The following is a 19,334-nucleotide window of genomic DNA, read 5'->3' as shown; positions in this document are numbered from 1 at the left end:
TTTCTGTTAAAACAGAGCTCCATAGAGGTGGAAGAACATCGATGTTGGCATTGATGTTATCAAAACATCGATATTTTTCCTGAAAATGATATCGAAATCTCGATATTTTCATTTGATATTTTTTGGTATTTTCCCCTTGGTCCCTCTGAATTTCTAAGTAAAATGTCAAAACAAGGTTTTACAGGCTTGGGGTCGAATTCTCATGTAGAATGTAAAATGTAAGTACATGAAAATATCAGTATATCGATATTCGACGCAGAAACGAATGAAAACTGGGGTTGTTGAAAATATCAGTATATCGATATTATTTCTATCTGACAGATATGAGTTGGCAGCACCGTTTTTCGGTAAAATACATTTTTTGTATCCGTAACTAGTTACCTGGTGACTGAAAGGTAATCAACGATACAGTACAAGACATAAAATAATAAAAAACATGTCAACTTCATTAAGTTTTACTACCTGCTGTTAACTATTATATTAATTTATTTTATTTACAAATTCATAACTGTTTCAAATATGCTGCTAAAGTTTTCTTCTCAAAACGTTTGATGTTATTTATGGTTTAATTATTATTTTTATACTTATTTACTAACATTTTAAATATATACAGAATATATTAATTAATCAATCTCATTTTTCGAATAAAAACACAAAAATGGCGTCCGTTTGAGATTCTTCCGCCCTGAAGATCGTGTTTCTTGAACGCCCTGCCAACTTCTTTGAAATATAAAGAAAATGCATCTTAAAGATTAAGATACACACAACAATCTGTAAGTGCGTCAGAATTTTCGGAATCCACAGTTCGCTGGAAGCCGCCGTATAAACAATTAAACAATTAAATGTCCGTGCTCAACGTAGATGCTATCGCGCAGTAGGATAGCCCATAGTAAATAGCTAAACATTGTGATCCTAACCGATCCGTCCGGTATTCAGCATGTTGTCGAATCTGCGTCTGCGAAACACCTCGGAGGCTGTTGCAGTTCTAGCTTCTTTGGGGCTGGGACTGGTTCTGCTCGTATTCGTCGCCACCACGCCGACGGCTGTGGAAGCCACCCAGTCGGGGATTTACATAGACAATGGCAAGGATCAGACGATCATGCACCGTGTGCTCAGCGAGGACGACAAGCTGGATGTATCTTATGAAATTCTAGAGTTCCTCGGAATTGCTGAGCGTCCCGCCCACCTGAGCAGCCACCAGTTGTCGCTGAGAAAGTCGGCGCCGAAGTTTTTGCTAGACGTTTACCACCGCATCACGGCGGAGGAGGGCTTGGCCAACGATCATGGTCATCACGATGATGACGATGACGATGAGGATTCCTATGAGCGTGGTCATCGTTCCCGGAGAAGTGTTCTCGAGGAGGAGGATGACACCGAAGGGCAAAAGAACTTCATCACCGACCTGGACAAGCGGGCCATAGACGAGAGCGACATCATCATGACCTTCCTGAACAAGCGCAACCACAACGTGGAGGAGCTGCGCCACGAGCACGGTCGTCGGTTGTGGTTTGATGTCTCCAAGGTACCAACCGACAACTACCTGGTAATGGCCGAGCTGCGCATCTACCAGAATTCCAACGAGGGCAAGTGGCTGACCACGAACAAGGAGTTCACCATTACCGTCTACGCCATTGGCACTGGGACTCTGGGCCAGCACACCATGGAGCCATTGTCCTCGGTAAACACCACGGGCGACTATGTGGGCTGGTTGGAACTGAACGTGACCGAGGGCCTGCACGAGTGGCTGGTCAAGTCGAAGGAGAATCACGGCATCTATATCGGAGCGCATGCCGTCAACCGGCCCGATAGGGAGGTAAAGTTGGACGATGTCGGCCTAATCCATCGCAAGGTGGACGACGAGTACCAACCCTTCATGATTGGCTTCTTCCGCGGCCCCGAGCTGATCAAGGCGACTGCCCACAGCAGTCACCACAGGTCCAAGCGCAGCGCCACACATCCGCGCAAGCGCAAGAAGTCCGTGTCGATGAACACCGTTCCCCTCCTCGACGCACCCATGGAGAACACGCGCAGCTGCCAGATGCAAACGCTGTACATTGACTTCAAGGACCTGGGCTGGCACGACTGGATCATAGCGCCAGAGGGTTATGGGGCGTTCTACTGCAGCGGCGAGTGCAATTTCCCACTCAATGCTCACATGAACGCGACAAATCACGCGATCGTCCAGACGCTGGTGCACCTGCTGGAGCCCAAGAAGGTGCCCAAGCCATGCTGTGCACCGACCAGGCTGGGAGCACTGCCGGTGCTGTATCACCTGAACGACGAAAATGTCAACCTAAAAAAGTATAGAAACATGATTGTGAAATCCTGCGGGTGCCATTGAATTCAATTTACCACTTTAGGCTAAGCATATAAAGCATTTCTGTGTAGATCTGTGTCCATCTCTGTACTAATCTCGAATATTTTTTATACAAAATATACATACACATACAGCGCTGTACCTAACTAAACGAAAATATTTTGTAGTGTATCTTATGTGAGTTTAATTGAGGCTAAATGTGGGAGGAGAGGTGATTAATTAAGGGAACGTATGGTATGGTAATATTTGTTTCGTCAAGTTTTATGTGTTTTTTATGGTATTTAATTTAATAAGCTAACCTTAGCTTAGCAAGTTTTGAAAAAGTGACCCGTTTTAAACCAATTTAACAATACTTTAAGCTTTCGAAAATGCTATGCAGACTTGTCTTTTTATTGTCCCTTTACTTGGCAAACAGCTCTAACATTTAGTAAAAATAATATACATTCCATACAGCATTCACATTAAACATAATAATACTTCATAAGTTGGATTCATCAAGAAAAAAAAAGACTTCCAGTGACGCTGAAACAAAATAAAATGGGTAAGATAAAAGTAAAGCCCCGTGGCTAGCGCTTGTGGATCCAATGATGACGAAAGGCAAACAGATCCATAATCAGATTTCCAACACGCTTGTCAATGAGACAGGACATCAAACGACCATCGAATACGGGGACATTAACCTTTAACGAAATACATGCATCACTGGAAGGCATAGTTTCGATTAGATGTGTATAGCAACTAGTAAAATCCCTGCTCACTCACAGAATCTCATACACCGGAATCGAGTTGCGAAAATACTCCTTCAGGGTGAATTCACCATTTATGGTTTTGGCCCGGCTAACGCTGATCATAACATCCGGATTCTTTCTGTACAAAATCACAAAGATATGCCTGATGGGCGTCTCAATCGGTCGTACGAACTTCCCGAGGACGCTTTCAATGAAGCAACTGCTGGTTTTGCCGTAGAAGCTCTCGCTGTCCTCCTCGGTGTAGAGCATGAAGAACTGCCGCTCGACCATGTGGGTGTAGAACTGTTCCTGGTTCTTGCACAAGGAACGATTCTCGTCGACTTCCCGTATCCAACTGAAGTGAGAATTGACGGTTAGCAAGTACATGGGCGGCAAGGTGGCAAGCGGTCGGTAGTTGATGGCCGGCGGCTTGGAGAAGCCAATGAAGGATTCTTCGGCCTCAAAGATCTTTGATATGGCATCAGCCAAAGCAGCATGAGTCGATCCCGGTGGCCCGGACTCGCGTCGCCACAGCTCCTGATCGCAGCAGTTCTTCAGCAGCTCGTAGTACATTTTGAAGAAGAACTGACGCGTCTTCATGACCAACTCGACCACAGGCTTGGGCATAACCATCCAGATCCACTCGTCGATGAACAGATGGGCATTGCGATCATTCGACTGGCTATCGCACACTTGGGAAAGCCGGAGACGGGGAGGTCCTAAAGGGGGAGGGAATACAATAACAGGTAAATAAGGGGGATTCCAATTTGTAAGACTTACCAGAAAACAGAGCCACTGCCAGGGGCACCACCATGGTGGCATAGACAATGTGATCCTTATGCCGGGTGCACACAATCCAGGGTGTGCGAAAATTCAGAGCCGAGATTTTCAAGGGCTCCAGAAAGTCACGAAGCACCGTGTTTGGGTGCAGATGAACGCTCGGCGAGATGGCCGACTTAAGACACTTGTTCCCTTGATCAACGGCACAGATATTGGGATACATGCCGCCGGTCAGCGCTGCCTTCACAATATGCCAATTTTCGGACATTTTATTGAGACTCGCCATACTCAGCTGACCATGACCATGGATCAGATTCGTGGAGCGCAGTGCACTGACGATTTCGGAGCGCGTATAGTTCAGCTGTTCCATCAAACCGTTTAACACAAAGTCGTACTCATCGGTGAGATACAGCGGCGGCATCTTGTTCTTCAGCTTGCTCTGCCACTCGTGAAACAGGCGCAGGAAGATGAAGTGATCGGAGAACTGATTGTCGGCCAGCCGAGAGCGTTCGTTCTTGATGCGGTTCTGAATGTAAATGGTGAATCTGTCCCACAGGTGATCGATGTCCTCGTTAAACGGTATCCCCAACGGATCCGCCGTGGTCAGTGAACTGACAATGGTCAGTATGGGATCGAGGCACTGCAGCAGGATGCCAAAGATAAGCAAGCGACCGAGCTGGCAGGGCAGCGGAATGTCCTGCAGCCGACAGCCCAGCCAGGTGATTTCCTCAACTTCGTCCAGAACGTCGATTTTCTTGAGGAACTGCACGGCATGGTGCACATTTATCAGCGGCGGCGGCGAGATGGTGAAGCTCAGATATTCACTGATGATCATGTTCGGCGACAGCAACTTAACGGCCAAGCAGATCTTGTCCAGCTGCATGGTCTGCAGTCGCGGCTTGCTGGTCTCGGGCAGCGCATTGAACGCCTCCTTGGATATCAAACGGAAGCACTGGGCATCGGGAGCTGAAACAAGACTTACTGATTTAATCCTCCTAAATATGGGTAACTTTTCAACTAACCCTTTATGTCCAAAATCAACTCCCTGCGCATCAGGCAATCTTTGGACACCCATTCGTAGCGATCGTCCACACCGTAGACGCTGCTATCATAGACCTTGTTCAGCCGACAGGCGGTATCTATCAGATACTTGAAGGGCACCTCCTGCAGCGGCATCGATTCGATGATGTCCGTGGTGAGCACGACCTTGACGGTGTCGGGGCTTCGGGACTTGACCAAGGCCTCAATGTACTCCATCTTAATGTTCTCGTGCAGCAGAAAAATGGACAGCTCCTGCAGGTTGCCAGTGAGGCTGTGACTCATCAGCATGTAGTTCAGCTTGACGATGTGGTAGTAGGTGGGCAAAACGATGAGAATGTTGCCTGGAAGACATAAAAGCAAATCCTTGATTTAACTCGGGGCAACCCTCTCGATCAAAAGCTGCTGGAGTAGTGGTTTTTAATTTATTAAATCTGATTTACAAAGTTTCCTATACATAAATAAACATTCGGCAAACCCTTCTGGGTGTTGGGACAGACGCACACATTAATAATAATAGATATTGGTATTACTAAATGGCCTTGACATCTTATTCTGCTAAAAACTAATATAACTATTCAACAGAGATATATGTATGCGTGCAATTGTTTGTTTGTTTGTTGTTTCTCGACATCTGGTCAGTGAGGTGAGAGCAGGAGGAGTGCGGTGTATAGCAGGAGCTGATTTGCTTTTGGGACTCAGGGCTACGAGGAGCGCTTTTCGCTCTCCAAAGCCTTGATCTGCCGCAGGATATCGCTCTTCTTTTTCACCTTGTCCAGCTGGTCCTTGTCCAGCTTCTTCTGCTCGCCGGCCTGGATCCTGCTCTCGATTAGTTCGATTTCGTGAATCTTCTTGCGCAGCTTTTTCAACTGCTTGTTGGCATCCAGCTCCTGGGCTCCTTCCTCCAGTCTCAGAGTATCGCCCAGGGCCTTGGTCACCGCGTTGACCTCCTTGCTGCTGCTGCCAGAGGGCTGCTGGCACGTGCTGGACTGGGGCAAGACCAGAACGCCGGGCGTCGGTGCCTTGGGATTGTTTCCCTGCTGCTGCTGCTTCTTGGCCTTGCTGCGCTCCTGCTTCTCGCGTTCCTTCTTGGCCTCGGCGGCCACAAGGGGGCACATGCCAGGCGGCACTCCGCCGGTCTGCCGTTGGGCCACAAACTGCTTGCCCTTGCTCTCGTACAGAGGCACCTCCTCCTGCGGCACATATCCGTCCTTGACGCGGCGCGCCTTGCGCCAGGTGCCGTCCGGGCGCTTGGTGGCCGGAATGAACTTGCCCTCGCTGCTCTGAAGGTACGTGCTCATCTTGGTGGTGTTTCTATATGTAAAAAAAACAATGCCCAATTGCCAAGCGATACCAATCGATAGCGATGCCAACCGATAGGACTTCCGCGATTAATCGCTTTTTGAGCTTGGCGAAAGAGTCACGACGACACGACGACGCCTCTAGATATGATAGCCTCAGCCAAAGCCCGGGAAAGCTAATTTGAAAACCTAACCTAATCCTATAATCCTGGAACGCCCCCGCGGTACTCACCCGGTGTAAACTCTGGCTTGGTGCGCAGCAAATACATGATGTCAATTATGAGATCGTAGTCCACAAACTCCGGCTTGGCATTCTTGACCACGTAGCCATGGAGGCTATAGTTGTTCAGGACATCTATGCACTCGTGGTTGCCCTTGGAGGCGGCCAGGGAGATGGCATTCTGTTGCTGCGTGTCCATGATATAGGGATCGGCGCCCATGAAGAGCAGCAAACGAAGATGATTGGCGTTGTTCAGGTCGGAGGCTATGAGGGCGGCGGTCTTGCCGTTCACGGAATGGCGGTAGTTCACCGGCACCAAGTCATAGTTGATGGCATACAAAAAGGGACGAATGGCGGCATCGGTGCCCAGATCCTCGTAGGCCTGCAGACAATTGTCCATCTGTTCGTTGCGCTGGCTCTTGGTGCGGAAAATCTCCGGGATCTCCTTGTATATATCCGGTCCCTTGTGAATCCCAGCTAAGGCAATGCTACTGTGTATGTCGTCCAAATGGGCGATGCGCGTCCTCGACGGCTGGTGGCGTTTCATATTCACTTCGGCGCCTTCGCCAAAGAATGCGGTGAACTGCTTTAAGTTGTCCGTTTGGGAAAGCAGCACCACCCTCAAGTTTGGTTTCTTATTCAAGGCATCCCGCAGCTCGGTCAGCAGAATGTCGGTGTAGGGATCATGCAGATGCACGTCGTTGACAACCACGTGGCTGATGTCCTTGAACTTCAGGGTGGCGACGGCGCGCAGAAAGTACTGAGCCGTCGAAAAGACAATGTGCGTCCTGGAGCCCACCATGTTGGAGTAGGGCAGCTGGATGCCCACCGACTCGCCCACCTCCTCGCCAAAATAGTTGGCCGCCATGCGCTGACTGTTGTGCATCGCCACAACGCTGTCCTTCTCGATGCACATGATCCTGACGTGCGACTTTTTGTTCCCGCAATCATCCAGGATCAGGAGCGGCAAAAACACTGACTTGTCCCACGAACGATCGGCATCAAAGACGATTACCCGATTGGCGTAGATCAGCTTCAGGATCTCGTCGTAGTGAAGGTGTCCCGGGAAGCTCTGGAGGAAGACGCGCTGGCCTTCAGTCTTGAAGTAGGCCGTTTGAGGACGGATGGGCGGCAGTGGGAGATGAATCGAGCGCCAAGTTGGTCGCTGGCCAGTCAGATCGGACAGCTCCAGATCCTCCCTGTTCAGAAGCGCTGTTCGGCTCAGCATCGTGAACATATTCATTATGCTGGAGGACGACAGGGACAAGGCCTTGGGCTGCTCCATATAGTGGTGGCACGCCTGCTTAAACACCTTGATGTAATTCTGGCCATTGTTGTACACAATCTGGGAGCGCAGGCCATAAGCCCGGGACTGCGCTACGAACGCCTCGTGCTCGCTGGGCCGATAAGTGCACGCGAATTGCTGGCAGCAACGCCGTCCTGCCAGGAAATGCAGCAACTGCTGCGGAATAAACTTTTCCTGGATTACTTGATTCATATCTGCATAGTCTGCAAGCTGTCCACCTTCTTAAAAAAACAAAAAATAGAAAAAGAAACCAACTCGTTACTGCAGTTGGTGGGAAAATTTCGTATGAAAACTTGAATTTGAAGCACAGGGTTGTATTTTCATCGTTCAAACGTTCTGGTTAGGGGTATTCGAGCGCGTCATAAACACACTTTGTTGGTAAATCCCCTGTTTTATAAAATTCCATTACATGGTAAAAATAAATAAAAATGTTTTGATGACATATTTTTAATTAAATAAGCCAATTTCTTTGCTGTAAAGCTTCTACGAACTTTGTTCAATGTATTCAAATGCAATAAAAGAGTTCCCCTTATGAGAAAAAGCACTTTCGATTAACAAAGCGATAAGTTATCAACGATAACTTTTGATTTTTATCGTTGCAGAGCATTATATATATATATTTTGTTTTGATTTAAAATATAAAATAAAAAAGGATTCTATGGATTATCCATTTTTATTTTGTTTATATGATTATATTTCCAACGAGTACACTTTAAGCTGTCAAAGCAACGAGTAGGGGCACCCAACAGACCAGGGATCGTAACAATTACAAGTGTTTTTAATACAAATTATAAAATAATAATATAATTAATATAATTCGTAGGAAAATTGTTGCAGATCCCACATAAAAATAATAAAAACAAGTCGATAAATTGAGCTTTGGCGCATATTTTATTTCCCAGCGGGATCTATAAATTGTACAATTTTTGTTAACCAATCATGGCCCTTTCGGTTTCCAGCGCACCTTCAGTTATTTCTTCTTCATAAGCCAGGTACAGTGGCAATCAAAAGTAATAGTACACTTTGTACTCAAACCTTTTGACCACTTTACATGCATTTTTGATTATAATTAACTGGGCTCCACCGATATATATGTGTAATATTGGTTTAAAGTGTTAACGCCGCCATTCTCGAACTTACAACATATCAAAAATTTCAAGTACATATTATTAAATACCTACAATTAGCCATTTTGTTCAAGTGTAGAGCGTACATAATTATTTAAGTAAGCTACAGAAGGATTTTGGTTAAATCAAAGTGGTATAGATTCTTAAACACACTCGTTACATCGTAATAAGTTGGTACCAAATCGCACTGGTATCGCAGCTTTAAAGAAAGTTTGACTTTTCCACAGAGTTTTGCGAGCCGCTGCTCTGATTCGACCAGCCTGAATTTCCATTCTGCAACATCAGAATAAGTTAATTAACTCGGATAAGAAATATAAAAAATATAACTACTAACCTGTTGCGGGTCATTGCAGCCCGAGTTGTCGGCTTTGTTAATGCCCCCGGCTCCGGGGTTATTCGGATTATTTGATCCCTTACGGCCGCCAAAGTTGCTGTTGTTGTTATTGGCGTTGTGGCCACCGTTTTGGGCCATCCACGATAAAAAATTGCCGCCCTGCAAAGTAACTGAAAGAGTTTTTTGTTTGAAACATTGATAAGTGGTGGTGAGGCTTGCCTGCTGGTCCTGGTTTTGATTCTGTAGCTGATTGCCGACAAGGCTCCACTGATTGAGGGCAGCAGCAACCAGCGCTGGGTTGATCGGCAATGAGTTTAAATTAAGCATCGACGGGTTGTTCATGTTTTGGCCCTGGTTCGAGGAGCTGGATCCCTGCGAATTAATGCCCAGCGCCTGCAGATTGGGCATGTCGAGGTGGCCGCGATTCATCCAGCCTCCGTTGCCGCCCACGTTGCCGTTGTGCGGCTGGTTCATTCCGTGAAAATTCGCCTGCCTATTATAGGTGGTGCTACCGTCCTGGCGGTTCACGTTCCCGCCACTAGAGTGATTGCTGCCATTGTTATGATAGCCCCCGCCCGAATTTCCACCATAATTATTGCCGCCCATGCCATAACCGGCACTGCCAACGTGACTGCCGTGGCTATTGGCGACGATCGAGTTGTCACCACCTCCGTGTGCACTGTGTTGGTTATTACCTCTGTGGTGTCCGTTTCGGCCTGGATTCATGTGGCTGCCGCCCTGCGGATGGTAAGCGGGCATGCCGAAGCCGTTGGCCGAGTTGTAATTGTAGCTCTGGCCCTGCTGGTTTCTATTCTGCTCGGCCTTTGGGGCAGCATTCGACACATGAACCGAAACGCCTAAGGGATACACAAAGACGTTGATTAATGGGATCTTATCTTGCCAAGGCAACCCCTCTCTTACCTTTGATTATGTGATCTTCGCCGCACAGAGACTGCGCCACGTCGGGATCGAGAAATGTGACAAAACTAAAGGCTCGGAAGGGACGGGGTATGAAGACGTCCGTAACCTCGCCGAATTTGGAGAAATACTCCCGCAAGTCATCGGAATTTATGTCCTCTGTGCAGCGGCCAACGAACACTTTGCATGGCACCTGATGGCCCATTCCCTGGAACACGAACATGGTTAGCTTGATCGAAAAACAGATTGTAATGTTATACGTCTCACCTTGGAGTTGGGCACCTTGACCTCGCACCAACGGCCATCGATTAGATGCCGATTAGACAGGACGCGCATCTGGGCATCGTAAGACCCAAAGCGCACGAATCCGAAGCCTTTGGACTGACCGGATTTGCCGTCCTTTTTGATCTGAGCCATCAGCACCTCGCCATAGCTCTCAAAGTATTCCCGCAGGCTCTCCTCGGTTGTCTTCCAGGGGAGACCTAGCACGATAAGATCAGTGCAACGCAGACGGGTTTCGATGCGTTTTGTCTTTGCCGTTGAGTTCTCCAAGTTATCGTCACTCTTGCGTTTGTTTTCTGGAAAATATCACGATAAATACCATACTTAGCTGTGCTTAAACCAGAACTCACCCTTTGGAAACACGCAGAAATATAGATATTCACCCCAGCCGGAGTCTACGCTGGGCGGGAAGAGTCTGCCCTCGTTGGAGCGAACTCCCCGCACAGCTTTTGTGTCCATGTTGCGGTACTTGAGACCGCAAGAACCAGGGAACTGGGCCTGAAGCGTAGAGAGCAGAAGGGTGCCATCCTCCTCAGCCGGCAGTTCGATGGGCTCATCACCCTCCTCCTCCGAAACTTGAACGAAATCCATTATCGCGACCCTTCCCAACGGCGGCTCTAAAAATGGCAGGAAGTTATAGAATTGCTCGGAAAACGTATCACACTGCGCTCTAGACATGATCCATCATATCATTCAATCAACTGAAACATCCCACATATTCTGGCCTACATACATGAACATCACTCACTCAGTTCATACTTTCTTTTTTTTTATCAGATGCATTTAAAAAATCCAACACAAAATGTAAATACACGCATAAATCGTAAGTCAAGTACAGAAACCGTCAAAGGATAGTAATAAAAATGTTAAGTATTCCTGCTCCCTACGGCCTGCAATCATAGAACTTTGAGTAAAACAAGAAAATATATTAGGATTTAGAAAGAAATATTCTTGATCATCATCAACATCCGAATCGATCTACTATTTCTACGCAAATTAGACCCACAGTTTTGAAGCTATCTGAATGAAACATTGCAGATAGTCTTCTTATTACTATATATGACGGAACGGGCCGGATCGAACGACTTTATCATATAGCTGACATAGGAAAAATAGGAAAATTTGTAGAAAAAAATTATAACTTTGCTGTTTTTCAATATATTCTCTTTCTTGTTGTTTTCTGTATTTTAAGTCTGTTATAAATAGCTAGCTGCTGCACTCCTATTAGTTGTATGAAATGTGAATCTAATATTTATACTTCTAATGGAATATAATATAACCACATCCTTAAAACCCTTTTTCCCCCCTTCCCCAAAACTAAAGACTTGGTCTCGTCCTGAAATCTGTGTGTATTGCACATACACTGTGCAGACACACACACACACTACAGAAACACGGGGGACGTAAGCCCCAGTTCGGCTGTCCTAAAAGGTGGTTACACAACAATTCTTACACTATTTAGGGGGTTCAGACGCTGCTCTACAGACGCAGTGCCTCTTGAATATCTGATTTCTTAAGGCGCTTCTCACACACGTTATGTTTTATGGCAAGTATTTGGCATTAAGCTCGCACGCTCTCTCACACGTCTCGATTCACACACAGGCAGAACCAGGTAACACTTTTCTTTTCACGCTTCTCGCTCGTATCTTCGTCACAACACACGCTGTATGCACATCCACTTTCAATTCGTGCGTAATAAATACAAGTAAAAATATTTACAATTGAGATTTCAACAAATTTTCTTTAGAAAAGAACACCATATTTTCCCTTTGCTCTGATTTCAGTTTAGATTTTTTCCTGTATGTATTCGGATGATAGTGACGGCATAAAAGTAAATATATTTTCAATATGTTATTATCGATTAAAGACATCGATATTTTTGAAACATCGATTGTCAGAGTCTTCCCTCGAAGCACCCTAATATTTTTTGGTGTTGCCATATTGGTTAAGGGAAAGTCGTTGGTTATAATTCTTTCATCTGGCAGGTGCACAACCTCCTGGGAAATTTGGGAAATTTAAGGTTTTCCCCGGAAAATCTAATAAAACTGCTACTTTATATTATTTTGATATGGATTATAGCAACCTTAAAACAAGAAAGCTAAGCCGAAGTTTATATACCCTTGCAGTTTAAAAATCATTTAAAGCTCGGTCAAAAATGTATTTATTTTGATTCGGAAAGCTTTTCTGTGCTGGTTTTTTTAAGGGTTATTAATCTGCATACTGAATTTTTATTTTTAAGAAATTCAAATTTTTAGCCAATTTTGCAAATTTTAATGATGTAACCCCCTATAAAATTTTGAAAAATTGAGTTAAATTTTTTTTTTCTGTCAAACAAGTCTAGATCGACTAGGCTGTTAATGCTGATCAAGAATATATATGGTTTGTAGGGTCGGAAATGATTCCTTCATTGCCTTTCTGACTTTTGACTAAAATCATAATACCATGCAAGAGTACATATTACGGACTTCCTAATTATTATTCCAGAAAATGCCTTTAATAATGTAAACAGAAAATATCTCAAGTTCCCAAAAACAAGACAATACAGTTTATTAATCAATAACATTTATTATTTACAGCTGAAGGAGTTTGACTTGCTCTAAGCAGACCGCTTTTGAATGACAAAATGCATTAGTTGGTTTCGAAATATTATTAGTGATTGGCGGTGCCGACTTGAATGTGAGCAGTCTAACAATTATGATACAAATATTATACACAATAAAAAAGGCATCGTTGATTTGCACTACACAAATATTATTGTATTTTTCTCGTAATATTAATAAAATCACAGTGAAATGTTACTGCACGCCGTTGAGTTGAAAATGTAGTTTTGGGCCTCCAAAATGTGCATTTCAGTTAAACAGATAGCAACTAACAAGATTATGTAACCGCTGTACCGGATAGCGCGCAGAAAGTCCCACAGTTTGTCGCAGAAGATGCTTAGCAGGACGCAATGGAGCAGAGCGTGAACGTTGACAATCCGCCACGTCCAGGCCACACAGAAGAACCAGGTGGACTTAAAGATGTAGTCCTGGCAATTCGACTGACTGCTGCTCACATCCTCGCGCTCCAGCATGTTCTGGTAGACGGCAATGTAACGATTCCACGCCGTCGAACTGAGCAGTAGCTGCCCCGTGAAGCTGATCACGTTCTTGGCCACCTTGCGTGTGGTGGCCTTCATCTTGGGTATCATCGTTGGCTCCGGCACCGCTTTGGAGTCGCTCATAGGGATGATGGAGTAGCCCCGGCGCGGTGGATTATTCTTCAGGTAGAAGAAAATGCCCAGCAGCAGGGCAATGCATCCTAGTCCGTCGCACAGTCCATCCACATAGTAGCCGGACGTTCCGATCTCCGAGCGTTCGCCGCGAATGTGCTTGCGCACGCGCGCTACATGCCCGTCCAGGTCGTCCAGGAAGGTGCGTATCTGGAAGAGCAGCACGCCCAGTCGCCGGTAGCCCAGACTATCTGAGGCAACCAGTTTGCCCGCCAGACAGGCCACGCCCACGTGGAAAAACGATATCATGTTGGGCGTGATGAAGGTGGAGCGCGAGAAGCCAATGACGTTGTCGAAGATGGTGGCCAGCGGGGCGAAGAGGTAGTGGTTTGTGTGATCCAGCAGGATGGCCTTGACCGTGACATGACACAGTGGGTTTATATCACAGGAAATCCAGGTGTGATCCTCGTAGGACGGCTGCTTCTCTGCGGTGGGGAGTTTCGTACTGCTGCTACTGCCGCTGCCGGACTCCGAGGTGGACTGCACGGCGGCTATGTTGGTGGAGACATTGGTGTGGTAGTTCCGTTCGATGGCATAGTTGTGGATCCGCAGGTAGAGCTCCACGTCCATAAAGACGTAGAATATGATCAGCAAAAACAGCAGCGTGAGCAGTATCTTGCTGATCTGCGAACTGGGCCCGATCATGGTGATACTTTGAGGTAGTGTTCCAAAGCTAAATTCCTATCGAGTCGGCGATTTCAGGGAGCGACTGCAATGACGAAAGAAAATCAGAGTAAGCATATCAGAAGAGCTCGTCTCGTCCATGTCCCCACAGATGACTAAACAGCCCCACATATGTATGTATGCATGTATGTACAATACGTACATACACACAATCAGGCCACCCCCTACATTTCGTACTATCTGCAGGTATTTACGAAAGCTTTTAGCAAGGCACTAAGAATTAAACTTGCTATTAGTAACCTTTTAACTGCCAATGACGATTAACGGGCTTCGCGCTTGCGGGTGTATGTGTGGGTGCGTGTGTGCACGCACCAATCAATCACACACAAGCGCACGCCAAGATATACCTGTGCGTGTGTGTACATGCGATAGCGAGCATATGCTGGGCGCTGCAAGCAATACAATTAGCCCTAAATAACCAATTGCACCGAGATATCGCCAATATCGGAGGGCAATTGGACTTTATGAGGTCAACTCACCGCCTTGCTGAATCATTGCACACGAATAAACACTGTATCAAAACATTCTCTCGGCCTCAGCGTTTGTTTTTCAATTGGCTCTCGCAACTTGTAGGAGACACTGTAGCACTTATACGTAGTCAACAACAGCACAATAGATAAATATTTCTTATTAATATACAGTCACACACACACAAGAAAAATGTAAAAATTTAATGTTAATTTGTTCGTAAATTAAATTTCATAAATTAATAGCCGAGTGTGGCCGTTCGCGGGATACCTGTGAAATGTGCAACTATCGACAGTTGGTATCGATAACTCTTTTGGGCCAGGTGGGGAAAACCTGGTCACTCTTATCCCGCACCGTTGATAAACTTTTCATTATTTGTTTTTTGAATTGTTATAAACTATAATATTAATTACATATACAAGACCAATATGCTTGCGCGAAGCCTGCGGGTCGCCGCCCAGCGGAGTCGCAGTCTCCTGATGCCCAGCCGGTCTGTGCTCGCACCGAGAACTCCCTTCTGCCAGCCGTTCAGCAAGGCCTACGACCATGATGGAAAGACAAAAGTGTCCATATTCAACACGGAAACGGATCTGGGACTCATGATCACCGGCTACAGCCAATACGGATTTAGGTTGAACAACGACATGGTCCTCATTGGGCCCATTAGCGTCTTTCCCAGGTGAGTGGCGATGGCCCAGAGCAGTGGCCGGCTTATGTAAACAATTGCATGTGGTGTACCCTCTGACATTTTCGAAAGATTTTCAAATTCAATATCAAGGCTGCCTATGTTCAAGGTCGGAGGATGCTTATTTTAATTGAAAACATTCTTCGTTCGAATTAAACAATGTACCTTCCTTCCAGATCGGTTCTCTCGTGGAACGTCAACAGCTTCGAGGACATCACCGAGGATAGTCTCAGCCTGTTTCCCACCCTAGAACCGAAAATTGATGTTCTCATCATTGGCATCGGCGACCAAGCTCCGCCACCGGCGCTCTCCAAACGGATCATAGAGTTCATGAAGAAGTACAAGATAAACGTAGAGGTCTTGCGCACGGAGCAAGTATGTAGCTCTGTTATCTGCTAGTTTCTTTGTTAATATCAACCACTCTTGCAGGCCTGCGCCACCTTCAACTTCCTGAATGCCGAAAACCGGATGGTGGCGTGCGCTTTGATACCTCCGCTGCATCTCACCTACAACGAAAACGATATTCTCCAGGCGAAGCTAAAGCAGAAGGAGCTGTACGAGACGGATTAGAGTTGGCTTCCAGTTGTGTCTTGTTAGGAATTAAAACGAATTGTAAATTCAGATTTCTTTATTCATAATAACGCATATTCATAAGAGTATAAAAGCTACGGTCGATCTTATTTCGATTTCAGTCGGCAGTGGCGCCCGGATAGCGCTCAATAAGCATCGCCACGCCCTGGCCGCCAGCAGCACAGGCGGCCACCACACCCAGCTTGCCGTCCTCGCGCACCAGGCGGTTGGCCGTGTGCATGCACAGACGGACACCGGTGGCGGCGAAGGGATGGCCGATGGACAGGGAGCCTCCCCAGTTGTTCCACTTGGACAGATCGGGAGTGCCGACCTTTTCGTTCAGACCCAAGTAGGTTTTGCAGAACCAGTCTGAGTCCAGGGCCTTCAGATTGGCCACAATCTGGCCGGCGAATGCTTCGTGGATCTCCCACGAGTCGATGTCCTTCAGGGTGAGTCCCGACTTCTTCAGCAGCTTGGGAATGCCGTAGGCGGGTCCCAGCAGCAGCTGGTCGACCGGATCCTGCGACACGTACAGAAAGTCGCGCAAAAATGCCTTGGGCTTCAGTCCAAGCTGCTTGGCCTTCTCCTCGGTCATAATCAGGCACGCGGATGCGCCGTCCGTGAGGAAAGAGGCATTAGCCGCTGTCACGGTTCCATATGGCTTAACGAACGCCGGTCGCAGCTTGGCCAAGCTCTCGGGACTGGACACACGAATGCCGTTGTCCTTGTCCACTATCTTGTCCACGCCGGAAACCTTAAACGGCACCAAATCGGTGAAGTAACCCTTCTCCTGGGCCTCCTTCGCCAGCGTGTGGGACCGCAGGGCGTACTCGTCCTGTTCGCTGCGGGAAACATTGAAGGCGGATGCCAAGCGATCCGCCGAATGACCCATAGTCTCACCCGAGGAGAACTCGGCCACGGCGGGGAGTTCGGGAGCCAGGAAGCCCGGCCTGAAGGTGGACAGCAGCGACAGGCGCTGGCCGAGGGTCTTGGCCTTGTTGGCCTTCAGCATAAGAGAACGCATCTTGCGGGAGTGGCGGATGGGCACGTCGGACATGAACTCCACACCTCCGGCCACGATCACATCGTAGGTGTTGGTGGCAATCAGGCCCATGCCGGTGGTTATGGCCGCATTGGAGCTGATGCAGGCCATGGTGACAGTGTGGGCGGGTGTCTTGTTGCTGAAGCCAGCGGCCAGTGCTGCCTCGCGGGCAATGTTTGAGGTCTTGACCTCTTGGATAACGCTGCCATAGACGATGTAGTCGATCAGCTCCTTGTCCAGACGATTCTTTTGCAACAGGGACCTGTTGATCACCGTGGAATTCGTAAAAAATAACCTTTGGAAAATTAGATATTACTTACAGGAGCGAGTGTCTGGCCAGTTCGTGGGGCATCAGCTTGGAGTACGCAGTGCCGGAGGTCAGGAAAGGCGTCCGGACTCCGTCCACCAGTACGATGTTTTGACTGTTCTTTTGCTTGGGCTGTGGAGCAGCCACGGCCGCCGATAAAGCCCGGCATTGAACTGGGTAAAAATAATGATTTTGAAATATTTAGTTTAACTAAACCGTGAAAAAAATGTTTTTTTGTAATGATTTTATTTTAATATTTTATTGGTTCCCTGGTCCGAAATCTTTTATTATCGCAGACGTCACTGCCACTTTCGAGTTTGGACTTTGTCCCTTTCCTCTTCAATATGCCGCACATCGTTATGAATTATCAAAGGCAAAGTCCAAATAGTTTGGAAATTATAGTGGGCAATATTGGGTGGCAAAAACTCACGCTTCCTGGAGACGTTCAACAGGTGGAACGCATTTCCCTTGCGGCACACGTTTTGCAGGCTCATTTTGCAAGAGATATTTTCTTTTCTTTTCGGACTTGTCGCGTCGGTTCGCTTTTCGTTGCGTTGTGTTCAGCTGTTCGCGGTTGGCACTGGCTATCGATAAGTCGCGGCAATCGCAAGTTGGCAGGCGATATTCTTCAATTTGGAAAAGCTTTCGAAGATTGGATACCCTTTTTCACATATATTTTTTTTATTTTCATATATCATATTTTTGGGATTCCTTATAGACCTTTTTTTTTTGTATATTCCTTAAAATACTACCATAAGAACGCAACAAATGTTCAAGGAACTGAGAGAGAGTTGGCCATTCATCTATGCAAACAGAAAATCAATACTTTTTTGTTGTTATTGATAAGGATAGATTTCACCAAAGACCTTGACCATCTCGCTGGGTTTCGATTATCCTATTAAATGTCCTGTTTACGATGACTGTCCATTCGTCACCTACGAATTGTTTTTATACCCTTTCCCATAAAAGAAACCCATTAACAGTGTCCTTGAACTGCTTTGCAACTGCATGCTGCAACGGGCAAAGGATACAAATATGCAAATGATTGAAGGCACAGTTAATACAAAAATAAAATAGATTTTCTTCCAAAAAATTAAGTTAAATTAAATTAAAATAGTACTTATTACAACATATTTTCTATTTTGACTATTTATAATATAAGACTAAACAAAATTTCCATGTGTTTCGAAGGCTTCTTTTAGATACGCATGCAAATTCCTTTGTGTGTGGGTGCATTTATGGCCCACTGAAAGAAATTAGATTCAAGGACGAAAGTGCTTGTAATGAAGGAAGTAATAGAAAAAGGGTAGGATGCAAATGCAGGCGGCGTGTGCATTTCAAATGAGCGATCGTTAAGACCATACAATGGAAGTAGATAATGAAAGGATGAACGGGAAGGCAACTTATTGGATCAAGGTCCTTGGTGAAATCTTTCTGGCAAAGAAAGAGCCATGAGAGCCATTAAATACATACATACATCCTATTTCCTGTTTTTTTTTTACTTTTATATATACATTTTTATATGAACTATATATAAATTTAATAACATTTCTTGTATTTGAGAAAAATTATACATATCCATGTACATTGGTATTTACTTTCCTAACGCTAAAGCCTTTGGATTTTTAAATATATTAATACAAATTATAATAATAAATAAAGGCTAACATAGTTAGTAACTTACTATATTAAAAATAAGTTTAAAGAAGCCGTCAAAAGAGGAATAGGTGAAGTATTTAAGAAATAGATATTTACATTTAGAGTGTCTAGAAAAACTTACTTATCTTTTTAAATTTAGTAACAAAAGCTTTTCGATTAAAAACTAAATGTCAGATAAAATTCACTTTGAATTGGGCGGCATAGCAGCAGTGCCGATCGCAGTCTCTGTGGTGAGTTACAAAAGTTGTAAGAAAGAAAGAGGCATGATACAATTATACAAGGTAGTCCCAAACGTTC

The 19,334-nt window shown here is 45.8% G+C and overlaps 7 protein-coding genes across 8 annotated transcripts; 2 read left to right on the top strand and 5 right to left on the bottom strand.

Moving 5' to 3' along the window:
- The first annotated feature begins 733 nt into the window (after nt 1-733).
- On the top strand, nt 734-2,474 carry gbb (glass bottom boat). Its single transcript, XM_017163074.3, has one exon. It carries the CDS (start codon nt 938-940, stop codon nt 2,339-2,341), a length of 1,404 nt encoding a protein of 467 aa, XP_017018563.1. The 5' UTR covers nt 734-937; the 3' UTR covers nt 2,342-2,474.
- A 212-nt stretch (nt 2,475-2,686) lies between these two features.
- On the bottom strand, nt 2,687-7,999 carry bgcn (benign gonial cell neoplasm). The gene is made up of 5 exons (XM_017163073.3): nt 6,397-7,999; nt 4,848-5,207; nt 3,826-4,791; nt 3,080-3,764; nt 2,687-3,019 (listed from the first exon to the last, which is right to left on the bottom strand). The coding sequence occupies exons 1-5, from the start codon at nt 7,880-7,882 to the stop codon at nt 2,884-2,886; spliced, it is 3,633 nt and encodes a 1,210-aa protein (XP_017018562.1). The 5' UTR covers nt 7,883-7,999; the 3' UTR covers nt 2,687-2,883.
- Nucleotides 5,275-6,282, bottom strand: Pym (partner of Y14 and mago). Its single transcript, XM_017163076.3, has one exon. The coding sequence runs from the start codon at nt 6,162-6,164 to the stop codon at nt 5,568-5,570; it is 597 nt and encodes a 198-aa protein (XP_017018565.1). The 5' UTR covers nt 6,165-6,282; the 3' UTR covers nt 5,275-5,567.
- A 559-nt stretch (nt 8,000-8,558) lies between the features above and the next one.
- TBPH (TAR DNA-binding protein-43 homolog) lies at nt 8,559-12,168 on the bottom strand. 2 transcript variants are annotated; one of them, XM_017163224.3, is made up of 7 exons: nt 11,805-12,168; nt 10,702-10,968; nt 10,337-10,647; nt 10,073-10,277; nt 9,371-10,008; nt 9,152-9,310; nt 8,559-9,090 (listed from the first exon to the last, which is right to left on the bottom strand). In XM_017163224.3, exons 2-7 carry the CDS (start codon nt 10,940-10,942, stop codon nt 9,019-9,021), a joined length of 1,626 nt encoding a protein of 541 aa, XP_017018713.1. In that variant the 5' UTR covers nt 10,943-10,968; nt 11,805-12,168; the 3' UTR covers nt 8,559-9,018. The 2 variants fall into 2 exon arrangements, with proteins under 2 accessions (XP_017018713.1, XP_017018714.1); XM_017163225.2 differs by having other exon boundaries at nt 12,071-12,163.
- A 698-nt stretch (nt 12,169-12,866) lies between these two features.
- Nucleotides 12,867-15,028, bottom strand: Cpes (Ceramide phosphoethanolamine synthase). The gene is made up of 2 exons (XM_017163178.3): nt 14,786-15,028; nt 12,867-14,331 (listed from the first exon to the last, which is right to left on the bottom strand). Exon 2 carries the CDS (start codon nt 14,265-14,267, stop codon nt 13,134-13,136), a length of 1,134 nt encoding a protein of 377 aa, XP_017018667.1. The 5' UTR covers nt 14,268-14,331; nt 14,786-15,028; the 3' UTR covers nt 12,867-13,133.
- A 58-nt stretch (nt 15,029-15,086) lies between these two features.
- LOC108072140 (NADH dehydrogenase [ubiquinone] 1 alpha subcomplex assembly factor 3) lies at nt 15,087-16,123 on the top strand. Its single transcript, XM_017163180.2, has 3 exons — nt 15,087-15,453; nt 15,636-15,834; nt 15,889-16,123. Exons 1-3 carry the CDS (start codon nt 15,203-15,205, stop codon nt 16,027-16,029), a joined length of 591 nt encoding a protein of 196 aa, XP_017018669.1. The 5' UTR covers nt 15,087-15,202; the 3' UTR covers nt 16,030-16,123.
- Mtpbeta (mitochondrial trifunctional protein beta subunit) lies at nt 16,070-17,970 on the bottom strand. Its single transcript, XM_017163177.3, has 3 exons — nt 17,809-17,970; nt 17,392-17,551; nt 16,070-17,333 (listed from the first exon to the last, which is right to left on the bottom strand). The coding sequence occupies exons 1-3, from the start codon at nt 17,870-17,872 to the stop codon at nt 16,148-16,150; spliced, it is 1,410 nt and encodes a 469-aa protein (XP_017018666.1). The 5' UTR covers nt 17,873-17,970; the 3' UTR covers nt 16,070-16,147.
- Nucleotides 17,971-19,334: the final 1,364 nt, after the last annotated feature.

This window comes from Drosophila kikkawai, chromosome 2R (assembly GCF_030179895.1).
Source record: "Drosophila kikkawai strain 14028-0561.14 chromosome 2R, DkikHiC1v2, whole genome shotgun sequence".
In the NCBI taxonomy this organism is placed as follows: Eukaryota; Metazoa; Arthropoda; class Insecta; order Diptera; family Drosophilidae; genus Drosophila; species Drosophila kikkawai.
The sequence above is the reverse complement of the archived record's forward strand: the minus strand, read 5'-3'. Positions and strand labels throughout refer to the sequence as shown.

Excerpts from the sequence above, each read along its gene's own strand:
- Mtpbeta (XM_017163177.3), bottom strand. The coding sequence starts at position 17,872 with ATGAGCCTGCAAAACGTGTGCCGCAAGGGAAATGCGTTCCACCTGTTG. Across the intron at positions 17,552-17,808 it reads GTTGAACGTCTCCAGGAAGC|TTCAATGCCGGGCTTTATCG; the intron begins GTGAGTTTTTGC and ends ATTTTTACCCAG. Across the intron at positions 17,334-17,391 it reads CTGGCCAGACACTCGCTCCT|GTCCCTGTTGCAAAAGAATC; the intron begins GTAAGTAATATC and ends GGTGATCAACAG.
- LOC108072140 (XM_017163180.2), top strand. The coding sequence starts at position 15,203 with ATGCTTGCGCGAAGCCTGCGGGTCGCCGCCCAGCGGAGTCGCAGTCTC. Across the intron at positions 15,454-15,635 it reads CCCATTAGCGTCTTTCCCAG|ATCGGTTCTCTCGTGGAACG; the intron begins GTGAGTGGCGAT and ends CCTTCCTTCCAG. Across the intron at positions 15,835-15,888 it reads AGGTCTTGCGCACGGAGCAA|GCCTGCGCCACCTTCAACTT; the intron begins GTATGTAGCTCT and ends CCACTCTTGCAG.
- TBPH (XM_017163224.3), bottom strand. The coding sequence starts at position 10,942 with ATGGATTTCGTTCAAGTTTCGGAGGAGGAGGGTGATGAGCCCATCGAA. Across the intron at positions 9,311-9,370 it reads ATCAAAACCAGGACCAGCAG|GGCGGCAATTTTTTATCGTG; the intron begins GCAAGCCTCACC and ends GTTACTTTGCAG. Across the intron at positions 9,091-9,151 it reads GCTGCAATGACCCGCAACAG|AATGGAAATTCAGGCTGGTC; the intron begins GTTAGTAGTTAT and ends CTGATGTTGCAG.
- Cpes (XM_017163178.3), bottom strand. The coding sequence starts at position 14,267 with ATGATCGGGCCCAGTTCGCAGATCAGCAAGATACTGCTCACGCTGCTG.
- Pym (XM_017163076.3), bottom strand. The coding sequence starts at position 6,164 with ATGAGCACGTACCTTCAGAGCAGCGAGGGCAAGTTCATTCCGGCCACC.
- gbb (XM_017163074.3), top strand. The coding sequence starts at position 938 with ATGTTGTCGAATCTGCGTCTGCGAAACACCTCGGAGGCTGTTGCAGTT.
- bgcn (XM_017163073.3), bottom strand. The coding sequence starts at position 7,882 with ATGAATCAAGTAATCCAGGAAAAGTTTATTCCGCAGCAGTTGCTGCAT. Across the intron at positions 4,792-4,847 it reads GTTGATTTTGGACATAAAGG|CTCCCGATGCCCAGTGCTTC; the intron begins GTTAGTTGAAAA and ends GTCTTGTTTCAG. Across the intron at positions 3,020-3,079 it reads ATTCCGGTGTATGAGATTCT|TGATGCATGTATTTCGTTAA; the intron begins GTGAGTGAGCAG and ends TATGCCTTCCAG.